This window comes from Neopsephotus bourkii, unplaced genomic scaffold (assembly GCF_033783945.1).
Source record: "Neopsephotus bourkii isolate Nb327-2 ecotype Australia unplaced genomic scaffold, CSIRO-AGI_Nbou_v1 NB_1825, whole genome shotgun sequence".
NCBI lineage: Eukaryota > Metazoa > Chordata > Aves > Psittaciformes > Psittacidae > Neopsephotus > Neopsephotus bourkii.
Window position 1 is genome coordinate 8,496,456 of NW_026902298.1, and position 24,467 is coordinate 8,520,922.

Here is a 24,467-nt window from a genome sequence, read left to right on the forward strand (position 1 = left end):
AGGAATCTCTGCTGCTTTACACTCAAGGCGGTGCTCTTTTGTCCCCAAATTAGAAGGTAGAAGACACCTCTGGTGAGGAAGAGTGGACAAGAGAACTGGTGCTTGCCAGGCATGCAATAAATGCAGTTGTAGATAAATGGACATCAAGAAATGACATCTCCTTCTTTAATGAAATGGTCTGTAATGAATCTCTACCTGAAGTTAGCCATTGGCTGTGAGCATCCTGGAACTTAGGGGCTGGAGGATTAGGCATGAAAGAAATTGACTTAAAATAATGCAGCCCTCCAAACCGAAGGAACTGTACCCCAAACGCTGTGGTAGCATTATGTGTGTATGTGTATCACTGAAAACCAAGCAAAAACCCCTCAACACTACTGCTGCAGCCCTCCAAACTGAAGGAACTGTACCCCAAACCCTATGGTAGCATTATGTGTGTATGTGTATCACTGAAAACCAAGCAAAAACCCCTCAACACTACTGCTGCAGCCCTCCACACTGAAGGAACTGTGCCCCAAACTCTATGGTAGCATTATGTGTGTATGTGTATTACTGAAAACCAAGTAAAAGCCCCTCAACAACTACTGCTTCATGGTTGTGTGCTAACATTTTGCCAGGTTCTGGCAGTGTTCAAGGCCAGGCTGGACAGAGCCTTGGGGACACGGTTTAGTGTGAGGTGTTCCTGCCCATGGCAGGGGGGTTGGAACTGGATGATCTTAAGGTCCTTTCCAACCCAAACCATTCTATGATTCTGATGTCAAGGAGGCTGTCCTGAGCAGGTTCCTCAGATGTGCATACACACAGACACGTCCTCCCTCTGCTCTAATGCAGACTTTCAGGAAGAAAAGCCCAGATTGCTTTGGATGAGCTGGCAGTTTTCACAGAGCCTGGTGTCTGGCTACTTGTCTGCAGTAACCCAGCTGTCAGAGCCTTGGGAACATTCATGTTTTCATCTGCAGCACTGGTATTTCTATGGAAAGTAGTATTTGTTCAGGAAAATGGTGATGCGAAGGAAGGCAAAGGGAGTTCAGTAACCACCAGCTGAAGGCACTCAGCTGAGGGTAGTTCCCAGCCTCTCCTTTAGGTTTCCTGCCACTTTCTTCCTTTATTAGATTGCTTTCAGAGAAAGAAACACTCCCATGGAGTTCTCTGGTATCCTGTGTGCCAATTCGTAGGGACTCAGACTTGCAGTGCATTGGCATTTGTAAGTACACCCTGTTAATAGAATCAGACTCCTCGAAAGGTTTGGGTTGGAAAGCACCATAAGATCATCCAGTTCCAACCCCTACCACGGGCAGGGACACCTTCCACTGGAGCAGCTTGCTCCAAGCCCCTGTGTCCAACCTGGCCTTGAACACTGCCAGGGATGGGGCAGCCACAGCTTCTCTGGGCACCCTGTGCCAGCGCCTCAGCACCCTCACAATAGAGAACTTCTTCCTTATATCTAACCTGAACTTCCCCTGTTTCAGTTTGAACCCACCACCCCCTTGTCCTGTCGCCACAGACCCTGATTAAAAGTCCCTCTCAGTTACAGAGCTGCATATTCCTAAATCAGACCTAGCTAAGTCCTGGATTATTTATCTGAGATATTTATTCAATTCTAGATACTTACTGTTGAACAGATTTCATAATGGCACATCCGAGATTATAGCTATCGAAGGCAAGAATTAACCCATTCAGCTATTTGGCTAAAGATCATGCAAACATATATGGACACTGATTAGTGACAAAACCACAGTTCTGCTATAGATTGTTTTACTTGTGTCAACGCTGGGGATATCTCTGTGTATGTATATAATGTATGGATTTGCCAGACCCAAGCAGAGCTGCAGAACGCCCTGCCAACACATCTCCAATAGTGCTCCTGCACTGCTGGAACAGTCAGAATATGGGCTTGGCTGGGTGAGGAGGAGCTGACTCAGACAGTTGCCTTCTGTTGTTTTAGTCTTTAAAAGCAATGGTATGTTTTCTGTACATAAAGATCCCGAATATTCATGCATCTCCTTTCACACATCACAGAGTGTAAAAATACGGATAGGAAAAACAATTTTGCTCTATTTCACAGATTTTGGTTTAATTCCCTCAAAATACTAATTTTAATAGAAACAAATGAAAGGGATGTTGGGTATGGAGCCAGTTTTGCCATCAGTGTTTTTCTGTGGGAGGGAAAAGGATTTTTGGTCCAGCTGAACTTTAGAAACAGACTATTTTAACACAGCTGGTGATAGGGGACCTCTTTAATTCTACCTGATTTTTACCTATTGTTCTATCTCAGCTGTCAATGTCCTCATGGTTTTTTAATACATGTAAGTCAAACACTTATTGCAGCATGTTTTTCTGGGCACTCACTGAGCTATCAATAGGACCAGCAGGTTTGTGATACACTGTTAGAGCTGCTTTGGAGGGCTGCAGTTTGGAGTTAGCCCATGAATGAATTTGTATGGATTTATGATAGTTTCAAACATGGAGTCCCCTCTGCAGTACAATGGGAGATCCTGTACTGCTTTTTCAGATCACTTAGGGATTGCCTAAGGGAAGGCAGTTCCAGTCCATGTCCCTGTGTCCATCTGTGGTCAATGCTCCATCCCTGGCAGTGTTCAGTGCCAGGTTGGACAGAGCCTTAGGCAACACAGTCTAGTGTGAGGTGTCCATGCCCATGGCAGGGGGTTGGAACTGGATGATCTTAAGGTCCTTTCCAACCCAGATCAGTCTGTGATTCTACGCTATGCAGCTTTTCACTGCCCTGAAGGGCAAGGAACAATCTGCTGCTTTTTGCAAAGGGATCTGTGGGAGAGCTCATAAAGCTTGCAGCAGATAAAAGATCTGCCAGTCTTGAACCGGTGTTAAAATTAGCCCAAATCATTCTTTCTCTGTTGACATTAAAATAAATAGTTCTTCCCACACCTTTCTTGAAGCATTCCTGTATGGAAAAGCTCATGTATACTTAGACGTAATATTAGGAGGTTTTATGAAGTGGCATCAGGTCTGTTTTGCTTGGTGATGTGTACCAACTCTGACTACTTAGTTTGACTTCTGGGGCAGTGCTGAGAGTTAAGTATATCAACAGGTGACTTCATGACAGCAAGGTCTGCTCAACTCCTGCCTGTACAGTCTCTTATCTGCAGCACGGCTGATGGCAGAATCTATTCCAAGTGAAGGATGCCACTAAAATACAAATCACATCCCTTCTCTCCCATTTCCTTTGTGTGTCAGATGCAATAGACTTGAAACTTTGTTTTCTGGGGTGACTTTTCTCTCCTGACAGCATATGTTTTATAATATAACAGCCAAACCAAACCAAAACCCCTAAACCCAGATTCATTTATATGTAAGGGCTAATGCAGTGCTGTTATGAAGAACATGCTGCAATAAGATTTGTTTTGTTGCAATGAAAGTGCTTACAGGTGTTCTGTGATCCTGTATATGCTGATATCTTTTTTTTGCTGTGGTTTTCCTGCTATACTACTCAAATACTTCATGCTTGAAGCTATCAAAGCAATTTGGTATCAGTGGGAGTACCAATGCATTTTGGTGCCGCTGGTATTTTATTCCCTCATCTTCAGTGTGTTCTCAAGAACTCTGTTTGGAACACCTTGTAAAGATGTTTAAGTGGTAGTGATTTGTATTCCTTCTCTGCTCTGTCTTTGGTGTCAGTGACATGCCGTTTATTAACAGGGTTAGTTGGGGACAGGTAGTATTTGGCACAAACTTAACTTTGGTGACATTGCTTAAAGGCAGAGATTTCAGATGTGAATCTTATTTTAGGATGATAGTAATTAATAGGAGGAAAATGAACTATTTCACATAAAAGTTGTCCAAGTTTGGATCGATGCTTGAGTTGTTTCCCTTGTCAGAGCTGCTCTGTCTGCACCTGGGAAGCTTGTGTTAGGATTACTGCTCTGGAGAATCCTTCAGCCAGGTTGTAAATGGATTGCTCAGAGTCATAAGGAAGGCAGGAGCTTCCCAAGCAGAAAGGTTTGCCAAGCTCCTTTCCTCACGGAGGTGTAGGCTCCTCAGTGTGAAACCATCTGTGTAATCAGCAAGAAATCATAGAATCATAGAATAGTTAGGGTTGGAAAGGACCGTAAGATCATCCGGGTCCAACCCCCCTGCCATGGTTTGGGGTCTTAAATGCTTTCTGTAGGTAACATAATGTGGGAAACTCATATTCACTCTTTCTGCCCAGTGCTCTTGCTGCTCCACAATTGAAGTTAAACCCAGCAGTTCACTCAGCCTAGCTAAAATGGGTTGGATATTGTCTGGAGCCTTCTTGGCATAGGTGGTAAATATAGTCAGTCTTAAGGAAGACGGATGCTTTCTGTGGGGAGAGAAAGACCATACGTGTGCTGTAGTAGACTGATGTTTTCACGTTCTTTAGAGGCCACTGATGCTGCAGAGTGGAGAAGGAGTTCTATTTACTCCTGTGCTACTAGCTGGATGGGTTCACCAATCCAGTGCGCGCGCACACACTGCTTGGCAGAGCCAAGTTATCCAGGTAGAATAAAAACAACCAGCCTACGCAAAGTATGGTCCCTGCTTCCCTGAGCCAGGGCTGGGGCGGAGGGGGTGGCAGCTGCTTTGGGAGGAAAAGGGAGGCTTCCCTCGGTCTCTCGCTGTCTGGTGTCTGCTGCCTTCTCAGCCATCGCGACTGTTTTCTTTCTGCAGATGACACGCCTGGTGCTGCCCGGCATGCTGGAAAGGTGAGTCACAGCCACACCACCCAGACAAAGTCATCGGGATTTATAGGGGAGAATCCTTTCTTGAAAAATTCATTCCTGTGACTAATCAGCCCCAGTCTCCATGTTTTAATGGCAGAGTAATGCTGGGTGAGTCACGCTGATGGTGCATGAATCATCAGACGGTGGAAGCCTTTTCCACTCGATTCCCTTTTTATTCCCCCCCCCATCTCCCTTTGCCACTGTTGTGGTGATTCCTTTTAGAACAGAATTAAAAAGCCCGTCTGACTCATCAGCACTAACTCAACAACCTGCTATTCTGAGGGGGTGGTTACAGTTCCTGGGAATAACCTTCTTAAGGCTATTTCTCCAAGTCATTGTAAGGAAAATGGATGCAAAGAGTATGTTCTCATTATACAGTAGGAGGTATGTTGAGGAAAGTCTGTGATCATTTGGAAAAGCAGAACTGGAGGCCAGCTCTTTAAAATAAAAGCTAATGCACACCACTGTCGCTACACACGATGTGTACTGACTTCCTAGCCAGCTCCCAGGTGAAACTAAAAGGTGCACAGCTTCCACATAGTCCCCCCGGGCTGTTTTCTAGCTGATGCTGACTGTCCCAAGCTGTTTGTTGTCTTTGTGGTGCTACAGAGCTCTTGACTTCTGCTTGGGAGCCAGGCTGAGAGAGTTGTGTTCGTTCAGCCTGGAGAAGGGAAGGCTCCAGGGACATCTTAGAGCAGCTTCCAGTGCCTAAAGGGGCTGCAGGAAACCTGGAGAGGGATTTTTTACAAGGGCCTCTAAGGACAGGACAAGGGGAATGGCTTTAAGCTCCAAGAGAGGAGATTTAGATTAGATGTTAGGCAGAAGTTCCTCCCTGTGAGGGTGCTGAGGCGCTGGCACAGGGTGCCCAGAGAAGCTGTGGCTGCCCCATCCCTGGCAGTGTTCAAGGCCAGGTTGGACACAGGGGCTTGGAGCAAGCTGCTCCAGTGGAAGGTGTCCCTGCCCATGGCAGGGGATTGGAACCGGATGAGCTTTAAGGTCCCTTCCAAGTCAATCCAGTCTGTGATTCTAAACCTGGCTTGCTGGGGCTTAACACTAGGTGAGGTCTGAGCTGTGCTTGCAATACTGAAGGAAGCTGTGTACAACCATGCATGAGACTCACCATGGTATAGCTTCCAAATGAGTACTGTAGGAGCAGCATAAACATGGGGGAAAGCTGCAAATCAGACAAAGATAAAGGAAAAAAAGGTGTTTATTGTATTGTGCTCTCTGGGAGTCTTCATTGCAGGTTGGGATTCAACTATTCTGTGTTGCATTGATGCAGAGCAGATGTTTCACAGCTAAACCAAACTCTCCAAGCTAGTGGCCAGTGTCCAGCACATCAGGGTGATGGTGAGCTTAGTTTGCTTAGTTAAAGCAATCGTTAGACAAGAATAAGTTCATTTCATGTGGAGAAATTTGAATTAGGAAAGAAGACCCAAGACAGAGCTCTGATAGGGAGGTAATGTTTCCCCATAAAGCTGGAGTAGAGGATGGGGATTATATTGTGGTGGTAGCTATGCAGGGTTTGTAAATAAAAAGCTACTCCTTGCCCATGTATTATTATTGATAGGTAAATGGATGTGCCTTTTGTGAAACCCTCTGAAGATGCCAACGTGACCAAAGCCATTCTGCTGTCAAAGGATTTAATATATCAGGTTTTGGAGCTTTGAAGTTCTAACAGCTTCTTGCCTCAGTTTCTTCTCTGTGTAAAGAAATGCCGTAGTTATCCCTTTGGTACAGTTGATCTCTTCAGCTTCTCCAGACGGAATGATGTCTGCTTTACCTTTGGAATATCCTGTGCATGTTTTTCTGTTACATATTAACCCATGTAAGATGATTTGAATGAAAGGCAGCAAACCAGGATCCTGCTGGCTTCTGATGCAGGGTACCCTTGAGCACCCTGTGTCGTGTTTCTTCTCCCTTTTCCCAACTACAGGATTACCTTGGGAATCTCCAGGATAAATGTGCAAGAAGCAGCCTGGAAAGCAAAGGTTAACAGTGATTAAAATAAAACCCAAACACATCTTGAACTTGTGTTTTTGTATGAGAGCCCACTTTAAATGACTGCTCCATATGGACCAAGACCTTGATTTCTGTCCTATGGCAAAATACTTGAGAACCTTCTGTTTTCTCTTTGGTTATGTGAAGTCAGTTGGTTTGCAGTGCACAGAAGCACTGTCTGCAGCTGCCGGTTGCTGCATAGTCATAGCTCACAGGCCACATTAACACCACTAAGAGTCTGTAACCACAGGAGGACATGGATGTCCAGCAGATCCAAGGGCATGAATGAATGGTGCTTGCCGTCAGTTGCTCTTTGGGCCAACCATGAATTTCCCACATGGGACAGCGAGTTAGGAAAAGGGGCTTCAGGCTCTAAAAATAAAGCCAGAATAGGAATCCCATCATTATTCCTCACTTGTTCAAGGAGCATATCATACAGAGTAGATAAATGTGACATAGCATGCTATAGTGTCTTGCACCTAGTTAGTGTGTACTTTCATGTGTTTGAATGTTGGGTTTATGGCAAGATACTACAAGGCAAATACAGAAATAGAGCAGATTTTACATGCTTTGCATCCTGTCTGTAAGGAGAAAACAGAAGTGCATCTTGATGTGTCTTTTTATGTATAATAAACAGCAGTATTAGATGAATGCCACTTCTGGTAATGGCATTTAGGTTCTCTGCTGTGGCTCCTCTCCTGTGCTCTGGACACTTAAAGGGACAATTTATAATCTGCAGCTTCCTATTACACTTAAATGAGCAGTTCTTATGTGAATTTTCAGACTCACTGTCTGAGATGGGAGGCTCACAGAACTGCAGATGGAGGCTTGATGTCTTCAGGAACAAAAAGAAAACCCCGGCAACAACAAAAACCAGTTGACTGTTTCTAGACAAATATCAAACTATGGTATTTATTGCCAGGGAAGTAGCAAGTGCATAATTACATTACAGAGGAAGCTTGCTCTTTCCACTCCGCGTGCAGCTAGAGCAGGCGCTGGTTGCCACAGCAACAGGGAGATGGCTAAATATAGCCTCTGCAGTGCTGGACCACTTAAGGTAGAATGATGGGGAGGTGTGAGGGTGTGGGCCTGGTTCTCCTCACCTTCCCCAACTTCTTATTTCATTAATTGCACAGTTGAGTTGGATGGAGCCAATGTTTCTTTTTGCTACACTGATGCTTTGTGTAGTTCTTCAGAACCATCCCTCAAAGCATTTCTTCTGTGGTTCTTCTAAGAGGCAAAATTGTAATTGGAGTCATTGGACGTGTTGCCCTTACAAGATGCTTCTCAGTTTCCTTTTATCTGGAGGTTTTAAGTTATAATCTTTTAAGGCTAAGCCTTTTTTCTTTATAAAGAAAAAACTACCAACCACAGAGCCCACAGTGGCATTGGGTGCTTCAGACCAACCCATGGGGTTTCTGCAAGGGGATGCTCTTCATTTGTTGTGTTTCCAAGAGGGTTTTCTTCACTGGGTTGGACTCACTGCACCAAGATGATGGTCACTGCTCCTGCTGGAGAGTTGCAGTGTAGCCAGATGCTGCTTTGCAGCCTGAATGCCAACCTCTCCTCTAAAGCTTCAGTGTGTTTTATAAGCATGAGGCTTGTGTTTATCCATATAAACCCTTAAACCTGTTTCTGAATCCTGTTAAGCTTTTGTCCTCAATTAAGTTCTGTGACAAGTAGTGACCATGGGAAGAACACTTCTTTATATCTGATCTAAATTCCAGTCTTTCATTTAAATGAATGCCATCTTTCCTTTGTATTCCTAAAGGATAAATGAAGATCTTGATCTTTGTCATTCATTAGCCTGTATCCTGTTATAATGGCTGCTCTTAATAGTCTCTTAAACGGTTAAATTGAACCAATCTTTTCTCCTCATTGATGTATAAGGGTTGTTTTTTATTTCTTCTTTTCCTATTTCTTACATCATTGAGTTCTTAATATTTCAGTCATGTATCTGTAGGGATAGAAGTGTTCTGTAGACTGTCATATGGGATTTCAGTGGGTCTGTCCCTGCCATTCCCACCATAGAATCATACAATATTTAGGGTTGGGAAGGACCTTAAGCTGCTGTTCTTTGGGTGGTTTTGATGACTGCTGCACAAAAGGGAACTCCTTGCTCAGGTTTTCCAGGGAATGGCTTTAGAGCCCTGCAAGGTTTGGGATGAGTTCATGTTCTTTTCTTCAGGATGTGGTGTTGGTTTTGTTAATACTGACTTTTTATCTGCCATCCTGTAGTGTGTTCACACACCAGTCTGAGCTCTTCAAAAAGTTCCTTATAGGATTCTCCAATCTGGTCATCTCTTAAAAACTGCATGAATCCTCATTTCACTGTTAATCCCTATTTGAGCTCATGACTAAATATCACAGCACCACTTGTCTCGATATGAAAAACTTCTGGCATCCTCTGTTAACCTTTTGCTGTCAATGAAAATTCATTATTAACATGGGGGCTTATTTTCTCCATACTCCACAGTTTGATCCATGTTGCTACTTTATTTCACCACCCAAACCTCGCAGGTAGCTCCTGACAAATACAAGCTTTGGCAAAGGAGCTTCAAGTCCTGAGTGACTGAAATGACTCTTTTCTGCTATCTCATTTCCAGAGGTGAATCGATCACAGATTTCATTCATGCTTGTATCGTGGCTGAAGCCATGTTGGTTTGAATCCATTGCCATGATTTTAAGAGTTACATCCCTTGTGATTTTTAATAGCCACTTAAATGGTTTGGTTTTAGGATGGTTACTTAAATCATCATGGCAGCAGCAGCAGCACAGGGTATACCTAGATGAAAAAACATGGGGAACTCATATGTGAAGCTGCAGGAGTTGAGCTGTGTCATGAATGCTCTCACTCTGCACTAAATATGTGGAATATCCTTTCCTTTTACTTTTTCCTTTTTCCCTCTTTCCCCTCCTTCCTTCCCCTCTTTTCTTCCCATTTTCCTTCCTTTCCTTTCTTTCCTTTCCTTAGTATGCTCAGGTAAACTGGCTTGAATTTTTTACAGGGTAAGAAGCAGCAGAGATGCATCTTTCACTGTGTTGGGCTGTCTGGTAGCACCTTCTAACAGCATGCTTGCCCTAATTTGCCTGAACCTGTTCCTACCTAGCACTAAGTATTACATCTAGTTTTGTAGGTGAAACTAGTATCAGAAATAGACATAGAATTATAGAATCATAGAATAGTTAGGGTTGGAAAGGACCTTAAGATCATCCAGTTCCAACCCCCCTGCCGTGGGCTGGGACACCTCACACTAAACCATGGCACCCAAGGCTCTGCCCAACCTGGCCTTGAGCATCACCAGGGATGGAGCATTCACAGCTTCCATGGGCAACCCATTCCAGTGCCTCACCACCCTCACAGTAAAGAACTTCTTCCTTATATCCAATCTAAACTTCTCCTGTTTCAGTTTGAACCCATTACTCCTTGTCCTGTTGCTACAGTCCCTACTCAATATTAGTCTGGGTTGGGAAACCCATGAGCCTTACTTTGTCCTACCTGCACATGCTTTAGAAGTGCTTGGCAGTAGCTAATTTCAGACTGGTACCCTTACTGAAATGTTCTCATGGAATACCTTCAGTGTTATTGTAATATGCTCTAAAACAACTCTTCCTTTCTATAGTAATCCACTGATTATCTTCCATACTATATTAAAGCACCCTTATCTTTGAGCAGTAGGTTCGATACATCGTATCTTGAAGATTCACCATGAAGTAACATTTAGAAGATGAAAGGGATTCTCAAAGTGTGCACTATACAAAAACTCGTGTTGCCATTTTGGCTACCATAACCTGAGATTTACAAGTTGCCTTTTGGACTTGTGCAGCTTTGGTTTTGCATAGTTTAGCCCAGTGTGTGTGTGTGTGTGTGTGTGTGTGTGTGTGTGTGTATTTATGGGGCTTGATTCTCTTGCTGTATTGACTTCAGATACAAACTGGTATGAATTCCTGATTTAATACTTGTAATTGTGCTTAAAGTCATGTTAGTAAATCTCAGTTTAGGATTTGGTTGGGGTTTTAAATGTGTCTTAATCTCCGTCCCTAAGGCTTTCTTTAGGCTTGCAGTGATTTTCTGAAACATGAAAGGTGTTTCCTTTATTTCATGATAATATATTTTCACTGCCTTTCAGATCAAAAGGGGTAGTCCTGAACATCGCCTCTGCTGCTGGGATGTATCCAACTCCATTGCTGACTCTTTACTCTGCGACTAAGGTAAGTGCTCTTTTCCACACTGAAATCAAGTGTCAAACATAAGCCAACACTACAGGAATAAATGTTTTGATGTCCATCTAGTGGTGCCTTCATGAACTAAAAGTCAGGAGTTTCTAATTTAGCTTCTTTCAATAGTAGAAGCTGGAAGGATGAGAGAAAAATGAGTGCAAGGGTTTATTGGCATGGAAGTATTTTATCTATCTCGTCATGCATTCTACTTTGACATGGAAAAGGATGCTAGTGTACCAAGTAAATTTAGTATGAGGTTGAGAAGGGACATTGACTTTTTGAATTTGAAACTCCACCCCCCCCAACTTACTGAAGATGTGTATCTTCAATATACATATGTATATATTTATGTATGTATTTATTTAAGTAGGACTCTTCTGGTGCTTGCTGGAAGCAAATATTTGTCCTTCTTTCTCATTGGTTGCCTTAAGTTTAACGTTTCAGGTAAGAGAAAGGATAGAGCTCTAGGGCCTCACCATTACCAACATTAGTCAACTTCTCTTGATCTGCTGACCATTTGTCCTGCTAACATAGTCCATTATGTCATTTGATGTTCCTGATGAGTCGATTACTGGCTTATCTTCTCCCTGGCAGCCACCATAAATTCCAGGTTCTTTCCAGCAGGGCTGCTTCTCAACCAAATGCAGGCATGGTGTTATCCCACTCTGTATGCACTTCACTTTGTGCCAGTGGAGGCATCTCAGGATGTTTAGCAATAATGAGGTTTATCAGGGTCTTTCTGGACTGCAGCTCTGTCTTGTCAGCCGTTCCAGCTGATGTTGTCATCTCTGCAGAGTTGCTAAGGGTGTGCTCTGTGTCATCATCTGGGTCACTGGTAGGAGATGCTGAAGAATATGGGCATCAGTATTGATCTGTAGGGTTCTCTGCTTGTTGTCAGCCAGATGTCAAGCTGTTAATCACAGCCCTTTGAGCCTGGTGGTCCAGCCAGTTTTCAGTCTGACCAGCAGCATTTATCTGCTCAACTTCCAAATGAGAATGCTGCAGAAAATGGTGTCATAAGCTTTGCTGAAAGGAAAATATCTCTACACACACACACACATATAGCTTATATACATTAAATACTTGTTTCCTTCATCTACAAAGCTCGTCCACCCTATTGTAGAAGGCAGTATGCTGTTGATAAATCTGTGTTGAGTGTTTCTGATGTATCTTCTTGTCCTTTATGTGCTTGTAAATGAATTCAAAGGGGTGGGCTCCATCTTTCCACAGAGTTTAAAGCTGGCAGGATCATTCTTGTCTTTTCAAGGCCCTCTGCAGTTGTTGAAGACCTCCCCTAGTTTCCATAGTTTTTTAGACATTGTAGGCAGCAGACTTGTATACATGTGGACTAGTTCTTTCAGCAGTCTTGAATGAGCCCATGGTGGCTCTATGTATTTGAATACATCCAGCTTCTCCGAGTAGTCCCTAAATTGCTGCTGTCTCTGCCTATCCCTTTCGTTACACAAGACTGGTGCATGCAGAGGCATGTGTGCAGGCTTGGCTGTGCAAAGCAAGAGAAGTGTTGAATGAATACCTTAACCTTTTCCTATCCTTTATCTCTAGGTTGTTTCCCTCATCCCTCAACAGATCCTCATTTCTCTGAAATTCCTCTTCAAACTAGCGTCTCTGTAGGATCCTTTACTGCTACCCTTAATATCCCTGCTAGTCTTTTCCCAGCTTGGATTTTATTCCTAAGTATCCAGTACTGTGTTGTGTTTCTGTTTTGTTACTTTTCCTTCTATCTGTCTCTCATATGTTCATTTTTAGATTGAGAGGCTCCCTGCTTAGCCAAGTGCTGAAATTTCCAGTTGTCTTCCACAATAGGTTGGTTTATTTTACTAGTTCATAGTACTACTCTAGATCTACATTTCACGTTAAATTCACCTGCTCTGCTTTCTCTTTGTGTCACTGGGACAGTTTTGTCTCTTTGCAGCTTTTTTATTACCATCCTCCCCAAAGATACTTGTAGGGGCTTCTGAAAGTCTTCCCTAAAAGATGCCCATGGCAGGGGGTTGGAACTGGATGATCTTAAGGTCCTTTCCAACCCAAACCATTCTGTGATTCTCTGTGCAGTTAACACAGTAAAAGCTAATGACTAAGACTAAAGAACTGATGAAACTAAATGCAAAAGACATTTACACTGGTATTAAAGCAGTATAGCACTGCAGTGTTTTCAGGCACACCTAGTAATCACCTTAAATACCTCAAGGATTTCAGGATCTAAGCAGAACCTTGACAGGATGCAGAAACCTTCAGTAGTGTCACTCATGTCAGAACAGACCTACCTTTCCTCTAGACCTTTAGTAATGTCTTCATATTCCCAGACAGGAATTGATGCACACTGCTTTATTCATACTAAAGGAGGGGATGGTTAAGTTTAGAAATCATGAAAGCCTGAATTAGTCTTAGCTGATAGAAACAGCTGTTTCCTGAGAGCTCAGTTCTTTCTTTTAGTACAAAAGGTCACTTTCGCTGTGACAGCACCTTCAGCTCTATGGAATGAACTGAACTGCTTTGGTTAGTCTGTTTTCAATGAGATTCTCAAATATTTCTTCCTCTCCCCCTAAGAAACTCTGTTACAGGTTAAGTAATCTGCTTATTCTCAGCACTGCTCATCTTCCTTCTACCACAGCAAGATTAGTAAGCATGAAAGTGACTCCCCTAATGTAGCTATAGAAAGACTGTATCTGCAATGCCTAGGGTTTTTTTACCTCATCTATATAGAGGGGCTTTAAAGCATTGTATCCTTCAGGTCTAAGTCAATGGCTTTGGCTAATTATCAGGAACAGGCGCAGTCCAACTCTTTAACCTTCCCGTGGAGAATTCCCACTCTTACAATGAAATGAGACCCTTTTAAAGGCATCATAGTCCTATTTTTTTAACTGATTTACCTATCTACCTATGGTAATACTAATGAGAAGTGAAATATTATTACTTCCCCTCCCCACAGCTTTAGTATTTGGGTTTGTTACTGGATATCCAAGGGGAAGAAATCTTCTTGCATGCAGTGCTTATCTGCTTGTTCAGGGCATGTTTCCTTAGAGACAGTTCTCAAGGCTGTTTTATGTTAAAGGGTGTTGGGGGGGCTTGAGCATCTGGAAGCAGAAAACCCAATTTGCCTTGAAAGAAACTCTTCAAGAAGGAAAAACTCCAAAGCCTCTATACTGAAGTTGCTTCCCCTTCTCATGTAAGCATTCTCTTCAGTGCAAGCTCTTTGCAACCTGTAGAGATGATAGTCTTTTTATATAGTCTTTCTGCATTTAAAACTGATTTTAGGCCTTCTTTCATGTAGAAATAGTTAGAAATTGAATGATCAAAGCACTTTGATTGACACAAAATGTTTTTTACTTACTTTTAATAGATTATTGATACACTCTGTGCAGTTGTACATCTGGCAACTGTGTTCAGGGGCTGCAACGAGCTACTCACATGTCTATACAAGTGTCTTATTGTTGCAGTAGGGTGGCTAGCTCACTTGAGTCGTTGCTGCTAGACCAGACTTTGAGACTGGTTCCTGTTGAGGACTGAATTTCATTAAGAACTTACACTTGAGGGAAAGGGAGAAGAAAAGAACAGTTGGACAGAAGATGAGCTTTTTGTGGTTTAATAAGCACTCTTCTAGCTTGTATATGCAACTTGAAGGTGAAGAATAAAAGGATCTATCTGCCACACAGCAAAATCTAGTTTTCTTTTTGGGTCTTGTGCATGCTCAGAAGAGCGGCTATAGACAGCCCTGTAGCATGGGAGTGCAGCTCCTTGTACAACTGAGTTCAGTGGGATGACCTTGGTTGGAAAAACACCAGGCACTGCAAACTTAAGTGCTGGTTTCAGTTAGGACTTGTGTTAACCCATTGGTGAGTGAAGGAAGACTGTAAAGCAGGTGCAGTACTAGAGCTTAGTTGTTCGTTTTGAAACTGGTCTGAAAAATCTGCTTCTTGTTTATTGTATATTTGAGCTTCAAGCATGGATAAGATAGTTCAGTGCCTTCAGTTGAAGATACTCCATTCATTCTACCTGGCTGCATTGTTTCACTAAACCAAGAAACCACAGCAGAACCTGGTATTTGGTCTTACTGGACTGCAGGAGGGAAAAGTGGGAAGGTGATTTAGGAGCATGTAGGAAGGGTGAATCTGTGCTGGTTTGAGCTGCCAAATAGCCTTGGGTTGTTAGGGCAATACTTGATTGACATTGGTTATGAAGGCGGCTGTATCGGATGTCAGGGCATCTTGAAGGCAGGCACTAGCATCCACCTTTTAAACCCTTCCACTTCTTTCTTTCAGCTTTTAGTCTTGTACTTCCTAAAGCTTTCAGATATTTGGAAGAGGATCTGTGGAGATCGACTTCGGGTCTAAGAGGAAGTGTCACCATAGGGTGGCACTTCTTAAAACTGTAAAGGCAGAAGGCCAAGTAATTAACCGTGCATAAGAGAAACCTACATAAATAACTCTTAAACCTAAAAGGTCTAAAGAGGTGATATAAGTAGTGAACATGCAAAGTCTTGTTTTCCTTTTTAAACTAGGCTTTACGTATTCCTTCTAAATTAAATAGGAGTTTTTTTTTAGATTGAGCCTAACTTCTGTATAAAGACTGTAAGCATAGGGTTTCTATTCAGATGGCAGTGCTCTAATATGCAAAGTTTCTTTGAAAACCTAAGGTTTTTCACTTTGAAAACTAAATAGTAACTCAAATATGCTTCCAAACCCCTGCACACTGTAGTTTCTATTTTCATGTGTAGCATGCTGCATGTTTCCCTTCTTTCTCTCTAGGCTTTTGTGGATTTCTTCTCCCGAGGCCTCCAGGCAGAATATAAGAGCAAGGGCATCATTGTGCAGGTGAGTACAGTTTGTTTCATCTAAGTGTGGTTACCACAGCAACATTGGTGTCTTGGTAACAAAAGGGAATCAGCATATTCTCTTATTCATGAGTGTGTGACACAGATTACGGATAAGGATTTCCTTTGATCCCATTAGCCGCTTGCTTAAGTTACTCTGGAACAATGTCTTGAAGCCATAAAAACAGGGGTTTTTTTTGAGCATGGCTTGGTTATGGGATTGGAGTTTTTTAGCTAATCATGGTAATTGAACCTTTAAGTATAAAATATATCCTGTAAAACTATGTGCAGCTGTAGAATACATCTTTATACAACTTTATCTACTGAATGCACTTTTTAGAGTGCATTTGTAAAGATTCAACAGGCAACTGCTCAAAAGACTGGAATGGTGCCTGCAGTGTACACACAGTAGCAAGAACAGAGAAAAGCCTCAAAAGACCCTTTGTATGTAATGGATTGATTTAATTTTCTTTAGTCCTGGGTTTCCACTTTATTAATGTCTTGCTTCTCCCCCCCCCTTTGGTTTACCTTTCATGATTTAATTGTGTTTGATAGGCATAAAAGTAAGTCTGTCACAGCTTCATGGGATTTTGCTTTAATATTACTTCTTACATACAAATGGAACTGGAATTTTCAGCATTGGCTGAGTTTTTCATTACTTATTACATCTGTTGCTTTCCAGAGCAATAGTCACTTTGACCAATGTGGTATGAGATGTTACCTGTACTGTGAAGACGATGGTGTAACTCTTTTAAATTCAGTTAGGGATCCTCTTACAAACAGGATTAGTGTCCATCCATGCCTGTCATTCCCCTATTCTGTATGGTGGATCTCAAAATCACCTGGACGGGGCTTGGAGCAACCTGCTGTAGTGGAAAGTGTCCCTGTCAGTGGCAGGGGGTTGGAACTGGATGGACCTAAGGTCCCTTCCAACACAAACCATTCTATGATCTGAACTCCATAGGTCCTGTGAGGAATAAGGCACAAAGTTGTCTGCCTTATTTGTCCAGTCATGAAGTGTGAGAGCACAACTTTTGTTACTGGCTAAAACCATAGAGAAGTTGTTCCCAATGTAAGGCTATGTTTCTTAGTAAGGTTCCATGGGATATAGCCCTAGAGGGCAGGGGTCTCAAGACTCTTGGTTGGTCTTCAAGGATCACCTGCTACAAGCTCAGGAGTGTTGCATCCCAACTAGAAGGAAGTGCAGCAGGAGGGCCAGGAGACTTCATTGGATGGATAAGGAGCTGCTGAGGAAAACTCAAATGAAAAAAGAGTCTTATAGGAAGTGGAAGCAAGGACAGGCGGCCTGGGAACAGTACAGGGATGTTGTCCGGGAAGCTAGGGACCAGGTGAGGAAAGCTAAGGCCCAGTTAGAATTAAACTTGGCTAGGGATATTAAGGATAACAGGAAGGGATTCTACAGGTACATAGCAAATAAAAAACAGATTAGGGTTTTACAAAGCAGGTTCCTGAAGAGGCCAAAGTCTGCTCTCCTGAAGTCTAGGGCAGTGAGCTTGCTGCACGCTCTTCTCACTGTCCTAAGGATCTCAGATTCAACCATCTCGTGGTCGCTGCATCCAAGGCTGCCCTGGAGTGCCATATTTCCAATGAGCCCTTCCCTGTTGGTGAGCACAAGGTCAAGCATGGCACCTCTCCTTGTCGGTTCCTCTATTACTTGCAGAAGGAAGTTGTCTTCCACACAATCGAGGAACCTCCTGGATTGCTTGTGCCGGGCCGTACCGTCATTCCAGCAGATGTCAGGGTGGTTGAAGTCACCCATGAGAACGAGGGCCTGCGAGCGTGAGGCTTTTCCTATCTGTCTATAGAGTGGATAGGACCTTAAGATCATCCAGTTCCAACCCCCCTGCCATGGGCAGGGACACCTCACACTAAACCATGTCACCCAAGGCTCTGTCCAACCTGGCCTTGAACACTGCCAGGGATGGAGCATTCACAGCTTCCCTGGGCAACCCATTCCAGTGCCTCACCACCCTCACAGTAAAGAACTTCCTCCTTATATCCAATCTAAACTTCCCCTAAGTTTTAACCCATTACCCCTTGTCCTATCACTACAGTCCCTAATGAAGAGTCCCTCCCCAGCATCCCTATAGGCCCCCTTCAGATACTGGAAGGCTGCTCTGAGGTCTCCACGCAGCCTTCTCTTCTCCAGGCTGAACAGCCCCAACTTTCTCAGCCTAAATTCCTGACAACGCTGGTTTTTTGACCATAAATGTAGGCATTGCACTGCCATTCTGAGTTATGTGGGCCTGATGACCAATAGCTGTCACAGCTTCAATTTATTATGCTAATTTTATTGCAGTCCATGTCCTTGTCCTCTTGTTCCAGCCTAAGTCACTGTAAACCACTAATGAAAATTACAAGTACTTTCCTGTGAAGCCTACTGACGTATCTCCTTCAAGTGCTCAGGAAGACTGCATCCCTCTTAGTTCATCTCTGTAACCTTCACAAGTGTCATGCTTTTAATTCCACACTTCCAGCTGAGATCACCATTCAAGCCAGTTAACTTTTACTGTGCCAGTATGTGCAGAGTACCACTCTCTGAAAAACCTAACAAAATGCAGGTGGGATTTGACCAATCTCTGATGTTCAACCTAAAGTACATCGTGTTTCTCAAGGGGGTTGCCTTCTTTGTGGAACCTTAGCTTAGTTTTGATAGTATATTTTGCTTTTATTGCAATTTTGCCATCTTTAGATTAAAAATATACTCTTTTTGGCCTACTTAATTTTACAGAAGCAGCACAGTAATAGCATAGATTAAAAATCTCTGTGTGCTTACATGGAGAGAAAGAGATAGGCTGAAAGAAAAGGAATGAGGAAGAAGACAAGGACTTCTCAAGACTTAGAATCATATAGTAGTTAGGGTTGGAAAGGACCTTAAGATCATCCAGTTCCAACCCCTCTGCCATGGGCTGGGACACCTCACACTAAACCATGCCACTGAAGGCTCTGTCCAGCCTGGCCTTGAACACTGCCAGGGATGGAGCATTCACAGCTTCCTTGGGCAACCCATTCCAGTGCCTCACCACCCTCACTGTAAAGAACTTCTTCCTTATATCCAGAAGTTTAAGTTTTAACCCGTAACTCCTTGTCCTATCACTACAGTCCCTAATCAGATCACAGAATCAGGGAAGTGTTCATTTGAAGGGATCCCTAAAAGCTTTCTAGTCCAATCTCTTGCTCCTATCTGTGGGATTACTGAGTAGCTGTGGGATTGATGCTAACACTGGGTCATGGACTGGTTGTGGGTGACTTTATCCAGCCAAATCTTGAGAACCTTCAGGGGCAGGGATGCTGTGGCCTCTCTGCACAGCCTGAGTGTTGTGCTGCTGTCTTTGCAAAAGGCTTTCTCCCTAGTGTTCAGTCTGACAGTTCACAGCCAGAACTGAGGGTTTTGCCATTGTTATTCTGTTTGGGGCAGTTCGGCTCTCATCTTTGTAACTGCCCTTGAAATAGCTTTAGGCAGGTATTAGTTCACCACCAGCCTCCTTATCACCACAATGAATAATCCCATCTCTTTCTCCAGGTATTCACAAAAGTGTTGTCACCAAATTAATGGCTAATGGCATTGCCTTCCTTCTGCAAAGCTTTTTAGCTTTCTATATAGGTCAGCTTTGGCTGCTGCAGTTCTTTCCCCTTTACATCTCCCACCCTCCTTTTCCCCACAAAGAAAAGGAAAGAAACTTACTTGGAAACACCCAAGAGTTCAGGTCTTTTTTTGAAGGTGAAATAGGTGATAAAATGGTGTAAATGAGATATTCTGACTTTGGGGCTTATTTTCATGTGTCTGTAGCATAATAAGCAGAGTCTTCTGTTGAAGAGATCTGACTTCTTGCATCTGTTCACCACTGAGGACCCCAATTCTGGCCAATTTAGTAAGCATCAGAGGTGTGAGCGGTATCAGATGTTTTAAGTGAACAAGAGATATTTTACTGACATAAGCTACTTTGAGGCACATTTTGAAACTGGAAAGCAGGCTCAGCATTCCCTGTGTAAAGACAAGGAATTTTCTATACAGTTACTTGCCCAGGTAGCGTGGGTTATGTCTGCCTGAATGCAAGGCTTTAGGCAGTTTGTTCTTAATCTGTCATGCCAGTTTTAGATAGGATTCATGAATGTCTAAGCTCCTTGTGGGGAGGAAGAAAGGGGGAGAAATACTAGATTCAACAAGTCCCTTCATAGCTGTTAAAATATGTCACGGTTAATAGGAAGATGGTAAATGTCACTAAAATGAAATACCTGTTTCTGGAGAGCATTGGGGGGGGGGGAATGTTGGAGTGTAATCCTATGCGTCTATGTGGCTTGAAGTGTGTGAATCAGTAGCTAACCAGCAGTGCTGCTGTATGCTTGCTTTTCAAGTATCCTCATGCACAATTGTTTGCCCTTTCATGCTATCCAGTGGCTTAATTGGGTAGTACAGTTCACTTAAGAAGTCTGTTTTGAGCAGAGGAAGACAAAGTAAATCATAACTATAACTGTTGTGACACTCTGGGGATGTTGTACATCTGATTTGGTGATGAATAATCAGCTTAGAACTGTTTTCTAAATCACCAAACTAGACATTCTGCTTAGAAATATAATCTGAAATATGGATGAAGTTCACATTCTGGAGCTGAAACTAGGTACCAAGGTTGTTACGCTGACAGAATGAGTAGTTTTCTTATCCAAGCATTGTATGTAACTGCTTGCACTCCTGAAACTCAGGTCCTCAGGTCTCTGTTTTTCATCTCCATGTGAAAGTGGGCTAATCCACTGTATTATTGAAACTCCTATTTATTGAACTATTGAAAATCCTATTTATAGAGAGAAGTGTGTGGTGGTTGTGGTTTTCACCTGTGTCAAGCATGTGTGGTCATTGTTCTTTGAGAAACTAACGTGGGGAAGCAGGTTTCTGACCTGTAAGTTGCCCAAATATGCTGAGTTTTGAGACAGTATTCTCATTTTGAGATCCATTAGTGTAGCAGAAGTGGATCCACGCTTCTCTGACATCTGCTGTAAAGGAACATGAATGATAGTGCTCACTACTGTGATGGGCTCACTACCTACCGTATGTGCTGAATCACTAGTACAGCCACAGGCAGTGTCTTAGGAAATCATTGTGTTGGTAAGGTCCCAACCTTTCTAAGCATGTGAGGGCTGGTGTGTTTAATACCTCATTAAGTGGCTATAGACCAGGGCTTTTTTAGTTACTTTTCTAGAGGCCTGTGTTAAGGACAAGTTGAAAGCAATGCCAAAACCATAACTGTGAGGAAAGAGGGTTGCTTCCTAGTGTATAATTAGATGTGCATTTCCATTCTCCAGTAGCATGAGCTAGGGATAGGTGGAATGTGCTTTTGCATTCCTCAGGTCTGTCTTGCCCCACCACTGTGGTACCAGTGCCCCTCTGTCAACAATATACCCATACCTCTTTGTCTTGCTCTTCTATTATGCCAGAGCCAGGTAGTTCTGAGACCCAGCATCACTTCTTCTGTTTCTTCCAAATCTTGCTATAAAAACCCATTAACTGTGCTTCATTTCTTGATTCTTCCTTCTCTCCTTGAGGTCTTACACTGTCGTACTGATACCCCCTCAGTCCTCTGAGCCCCTCTGTGGAGTTACAAGCTCAGTGTTCCAAGTCTCCTGGTGTTCCTTTTTCTCCTTCCTCCTGTGTTCATGTTTCTCTCTGTACAGGTACCAAGCTGGGGAGCTGTTATTCAAGTGTAAAATGCTTGTCTTGGGTTCTGCGCCCCCTTCCCAAGTAAATGTTGGGGGTTTACTACCAAGAAGCAACCCAACAGCATTTTCTGTTAAACAACTGGAATGAAGTTTTGTGCTTACAAAGCAAATTGTAAGAAAGGCCTTTCAATCATACACTTGCAGAAGTGTTTTTTCTAGGGCCCCAACTGGGGATGCTGGCTGTCAACAGGCCACGTGTCAAATATGACCCACAACACGTCCAATGAAAAATGGTTTTGATGTTGTACGTTGTGACATTAGAATGGAAAAGAAGGCTGACTCAAACTGGAATTCAGTGTACAGGTTATCTGATTTCCAGTGATTTTCGTTCCTTGATACAAGCTAATCTGAAAGCATTCTCTGCTTAACATGATCTTTCCTACATGCAGAGCGTTCTACCGTATTACGTGGCTACTAAGATGTCCAAAATCCGCAAGCCAACCTTTGATAAACCCAGTCCTGAAACGTACGTCAGAGCTGCGCTGGGCACCGTGGGCCTGCAGTCCCGGACCAACGGGTGCATACCCCATGCGCTCATAGTAAGTCACCTCGGAAAACGTAAGGATTTGGAATGTCCTTTGTTAAGTGTTTGTTATGGTAGAGTAAGAATAATTTTGAATTCTAATTATTTGTGTTGTTTAACTTCTAATTATAACTTGGTAGTGTGTGTAACTGTTAGATATTCCTTAGTACAGGCTATGAAAAGCTAAGACTTCTCCCCTTTTTTTTCCCTTGTAGGGATGGATCTTCTCTCTTCTACCTACATCTACTGCCATTAATCTTGTCATGAAAACAAACAAACAAATACGGGCCCGTCATATGAAAAAGATGAAGGAGAATTAACTTGGAAGCATCTTGATCTCGGAAGCTTGAGATTCCTGTAGCTTCCATACCCACTAGACCGAATGTTCTAAACATCTTCAGTTGTAGGTGTACTTTCTAACAAGCAAACCAGTCTTGTTTTGAGGATACAGCTGAAACAAGACTGTTGGCTTCTAATATTGATTTAAAAATAGGCTTTATTTGTTTATAGATATTAAAGGGGGGTGTGCTTTGGACTAAAATAGCACTGTGCTTTAAGAAATACTCACATGGACCTGATCAGACATCGTGCTGTTGAGGAACAGCTTGGTTGTATAGTGTCCATCACATCTGTGTGTCGTGCGCATGGGTGAAGGGCAGAGAAGTTCTCACATGGTCCTGGATGGTTGGGCAGGAATGGGAAGGGAGCATATTTATTTGAAGAGGTAACCGTGCACTATGGACAGCGTGTAAAGTTCTCCCAGCTCAGGCTTTGGGTTGCTTACAGGGATTCTTCTGTCAGCCAGCTTGTGGGGGCTCCCTTGCTTACATGGTCCAGTGTGATTTTTGGTTATGAACTTGAGGGAAATGCGCCAAAAACCAAAATAAGTGTAATTGCTCATCTATAAATATATACATAAGATAACATCGCGAAAAGTATTTAAATTCTTGGGTCTTGATTATGGATTCTAACTTTTCAGTCATATGTAATCTTGACAATTTGTAATAATAACGTTTTTACAAGTTCAGTGCCTGCTCTTTATAATAGGTGGTGATAACACAATGTAGATAAACGTCACAAGTTGTGCTACGTGCTGGTGTACTATGCAAGAGTTTATGGGTACTTTAAATGCAGAGCTTGAAATGAGTTACTCTCCTTGTTAGCGATGATGGTTAAATGCTTTCTGAAGGATGTACCAGTCTGTCTTTTTGGTGAGGTCCTTTGAAACGTGAGTCCTGACTGTTTGAGACAGCTTTAAAAAGGAGAACCAGTGAACTTTAAATGTAGAACACGTTTGATTTTAACTGATGTGTTTCGTGGTTCTGTTCCAAAACGAGTGCTCCAGTAAGGCTGAGGTTACCCAACTCCAGGGATCAAACTATATGATAAGTCTGCACTGCTGTTGTCTGTATTTACTTACTCTTCCAATCTTGGTCTTTAACATTCCTTTTACAACCATAAAATGCACTGCAACTTATAAGACAAATCCAATTGCAAGCAACTACTTATGTTTTCTGTGGTGGCTGAAGAGTGGAGGTTGTTTTCTGTCCTTCAAAGAGTCATTTCAAGCTCTGATTTTGAAGTCAGGTGTGTTGTACCGAGATGTGATTTGGGGCTAACATTTCTGTACATTGAAAACAAACCTGAATACCGATGCAATGGTGCTGATCAAATCTGAGACGCAGATCCTATCCCATAGTTTTCTTAATTTTGTTTTTGGATCAGGGATTGGTGAAGTTGGTGGTATTGGTTCTCTAAGAGCACATGGCTTGGTTTGCTCTGGATCTGTTGTGGAAGCATTGGACTAAATCTGTAAGTTTTGGACTTTGTAAAGCAAATTAAATGGAATTAACTGAATCTTTACTGTGGTGTGGTTTTTACTTACAATGTTTGCCTGTACATTCAAATGCCTGATTGTACTTCATTGTATATAATAATGCAGTGAAAATGATGGTACTTTTATGTGCTAAAACCAAAGCTTTTATTAATCTGTTTTCGTGGTTGTTATCTGTTTTACAGCGCTGATACTTTAAAATCACTGGAACACAAAATAAACTGTTCATTAGAACTATCAATTAAGCTATTAGTAAGAAATAGTTATTTCCAAATACAATTTTCTCACTGTTGAAGGTGTTTGGAAAGGTTTGTTTGAGGGGAATAGCATGCCTATCCACCCAGTGCAGATCAGGTTCCCACTTGTGCTTCCCCTGAGGTCTTTGCTGCAGCTTGGAACATAAGGGAATCAATCACTTTTTAACCTGAATTGCGTTGGCTTTGGTTTTGAATGTCTGCTCACCTCAGTGTTGATGTGTATTCACTGGCTTCTGATGTACTTTGAAATACCCTGGGCATGTGATTGAAGACAGAGGAGGGGTTGCTGGTGGTACTGTTGTCGCAGAATCAGGGTTCTTTGCTTGGTGTGCAGAGAGCAGATTAACACATA

The 24,467-nt window shown here is 42.6% G+C and overlaps 1 protein-coding gene across 1 annotated transcript in view; it reads left to right on the forward strand.

The window, feature by feature from the left end:
* Window positions 1–24,099, forward strand: part of HSD17B12 (hydroxysteroid 17-beta dehydrogenase 12) — a 92,499-nt gene extending 68,400 nt beyond the window's left edge. Inside the window, 5 exon segments of the mRNA XM_061343607.1 lie at window positions 4,663–4,697; window positions 10,847–10,928; window positions 15,704–15,769; window positions 21,891–22,040; window positions 22,240–24,099. Of these exon segments, the coding sequence (XP_061199591.1) occupies window positions 4,663–4,697; window positions 10,847–10,928; window positions 15,704–15,769; window positions 21,891–22,040; window positions 22,240–22,344 (438 nt within the window). The 3' untranslated portion in view covers window positions 22,345–24,099.
* The last annotated feature ends 368 nt before the right edge of the window (window positions 24,100–24,467 follow it).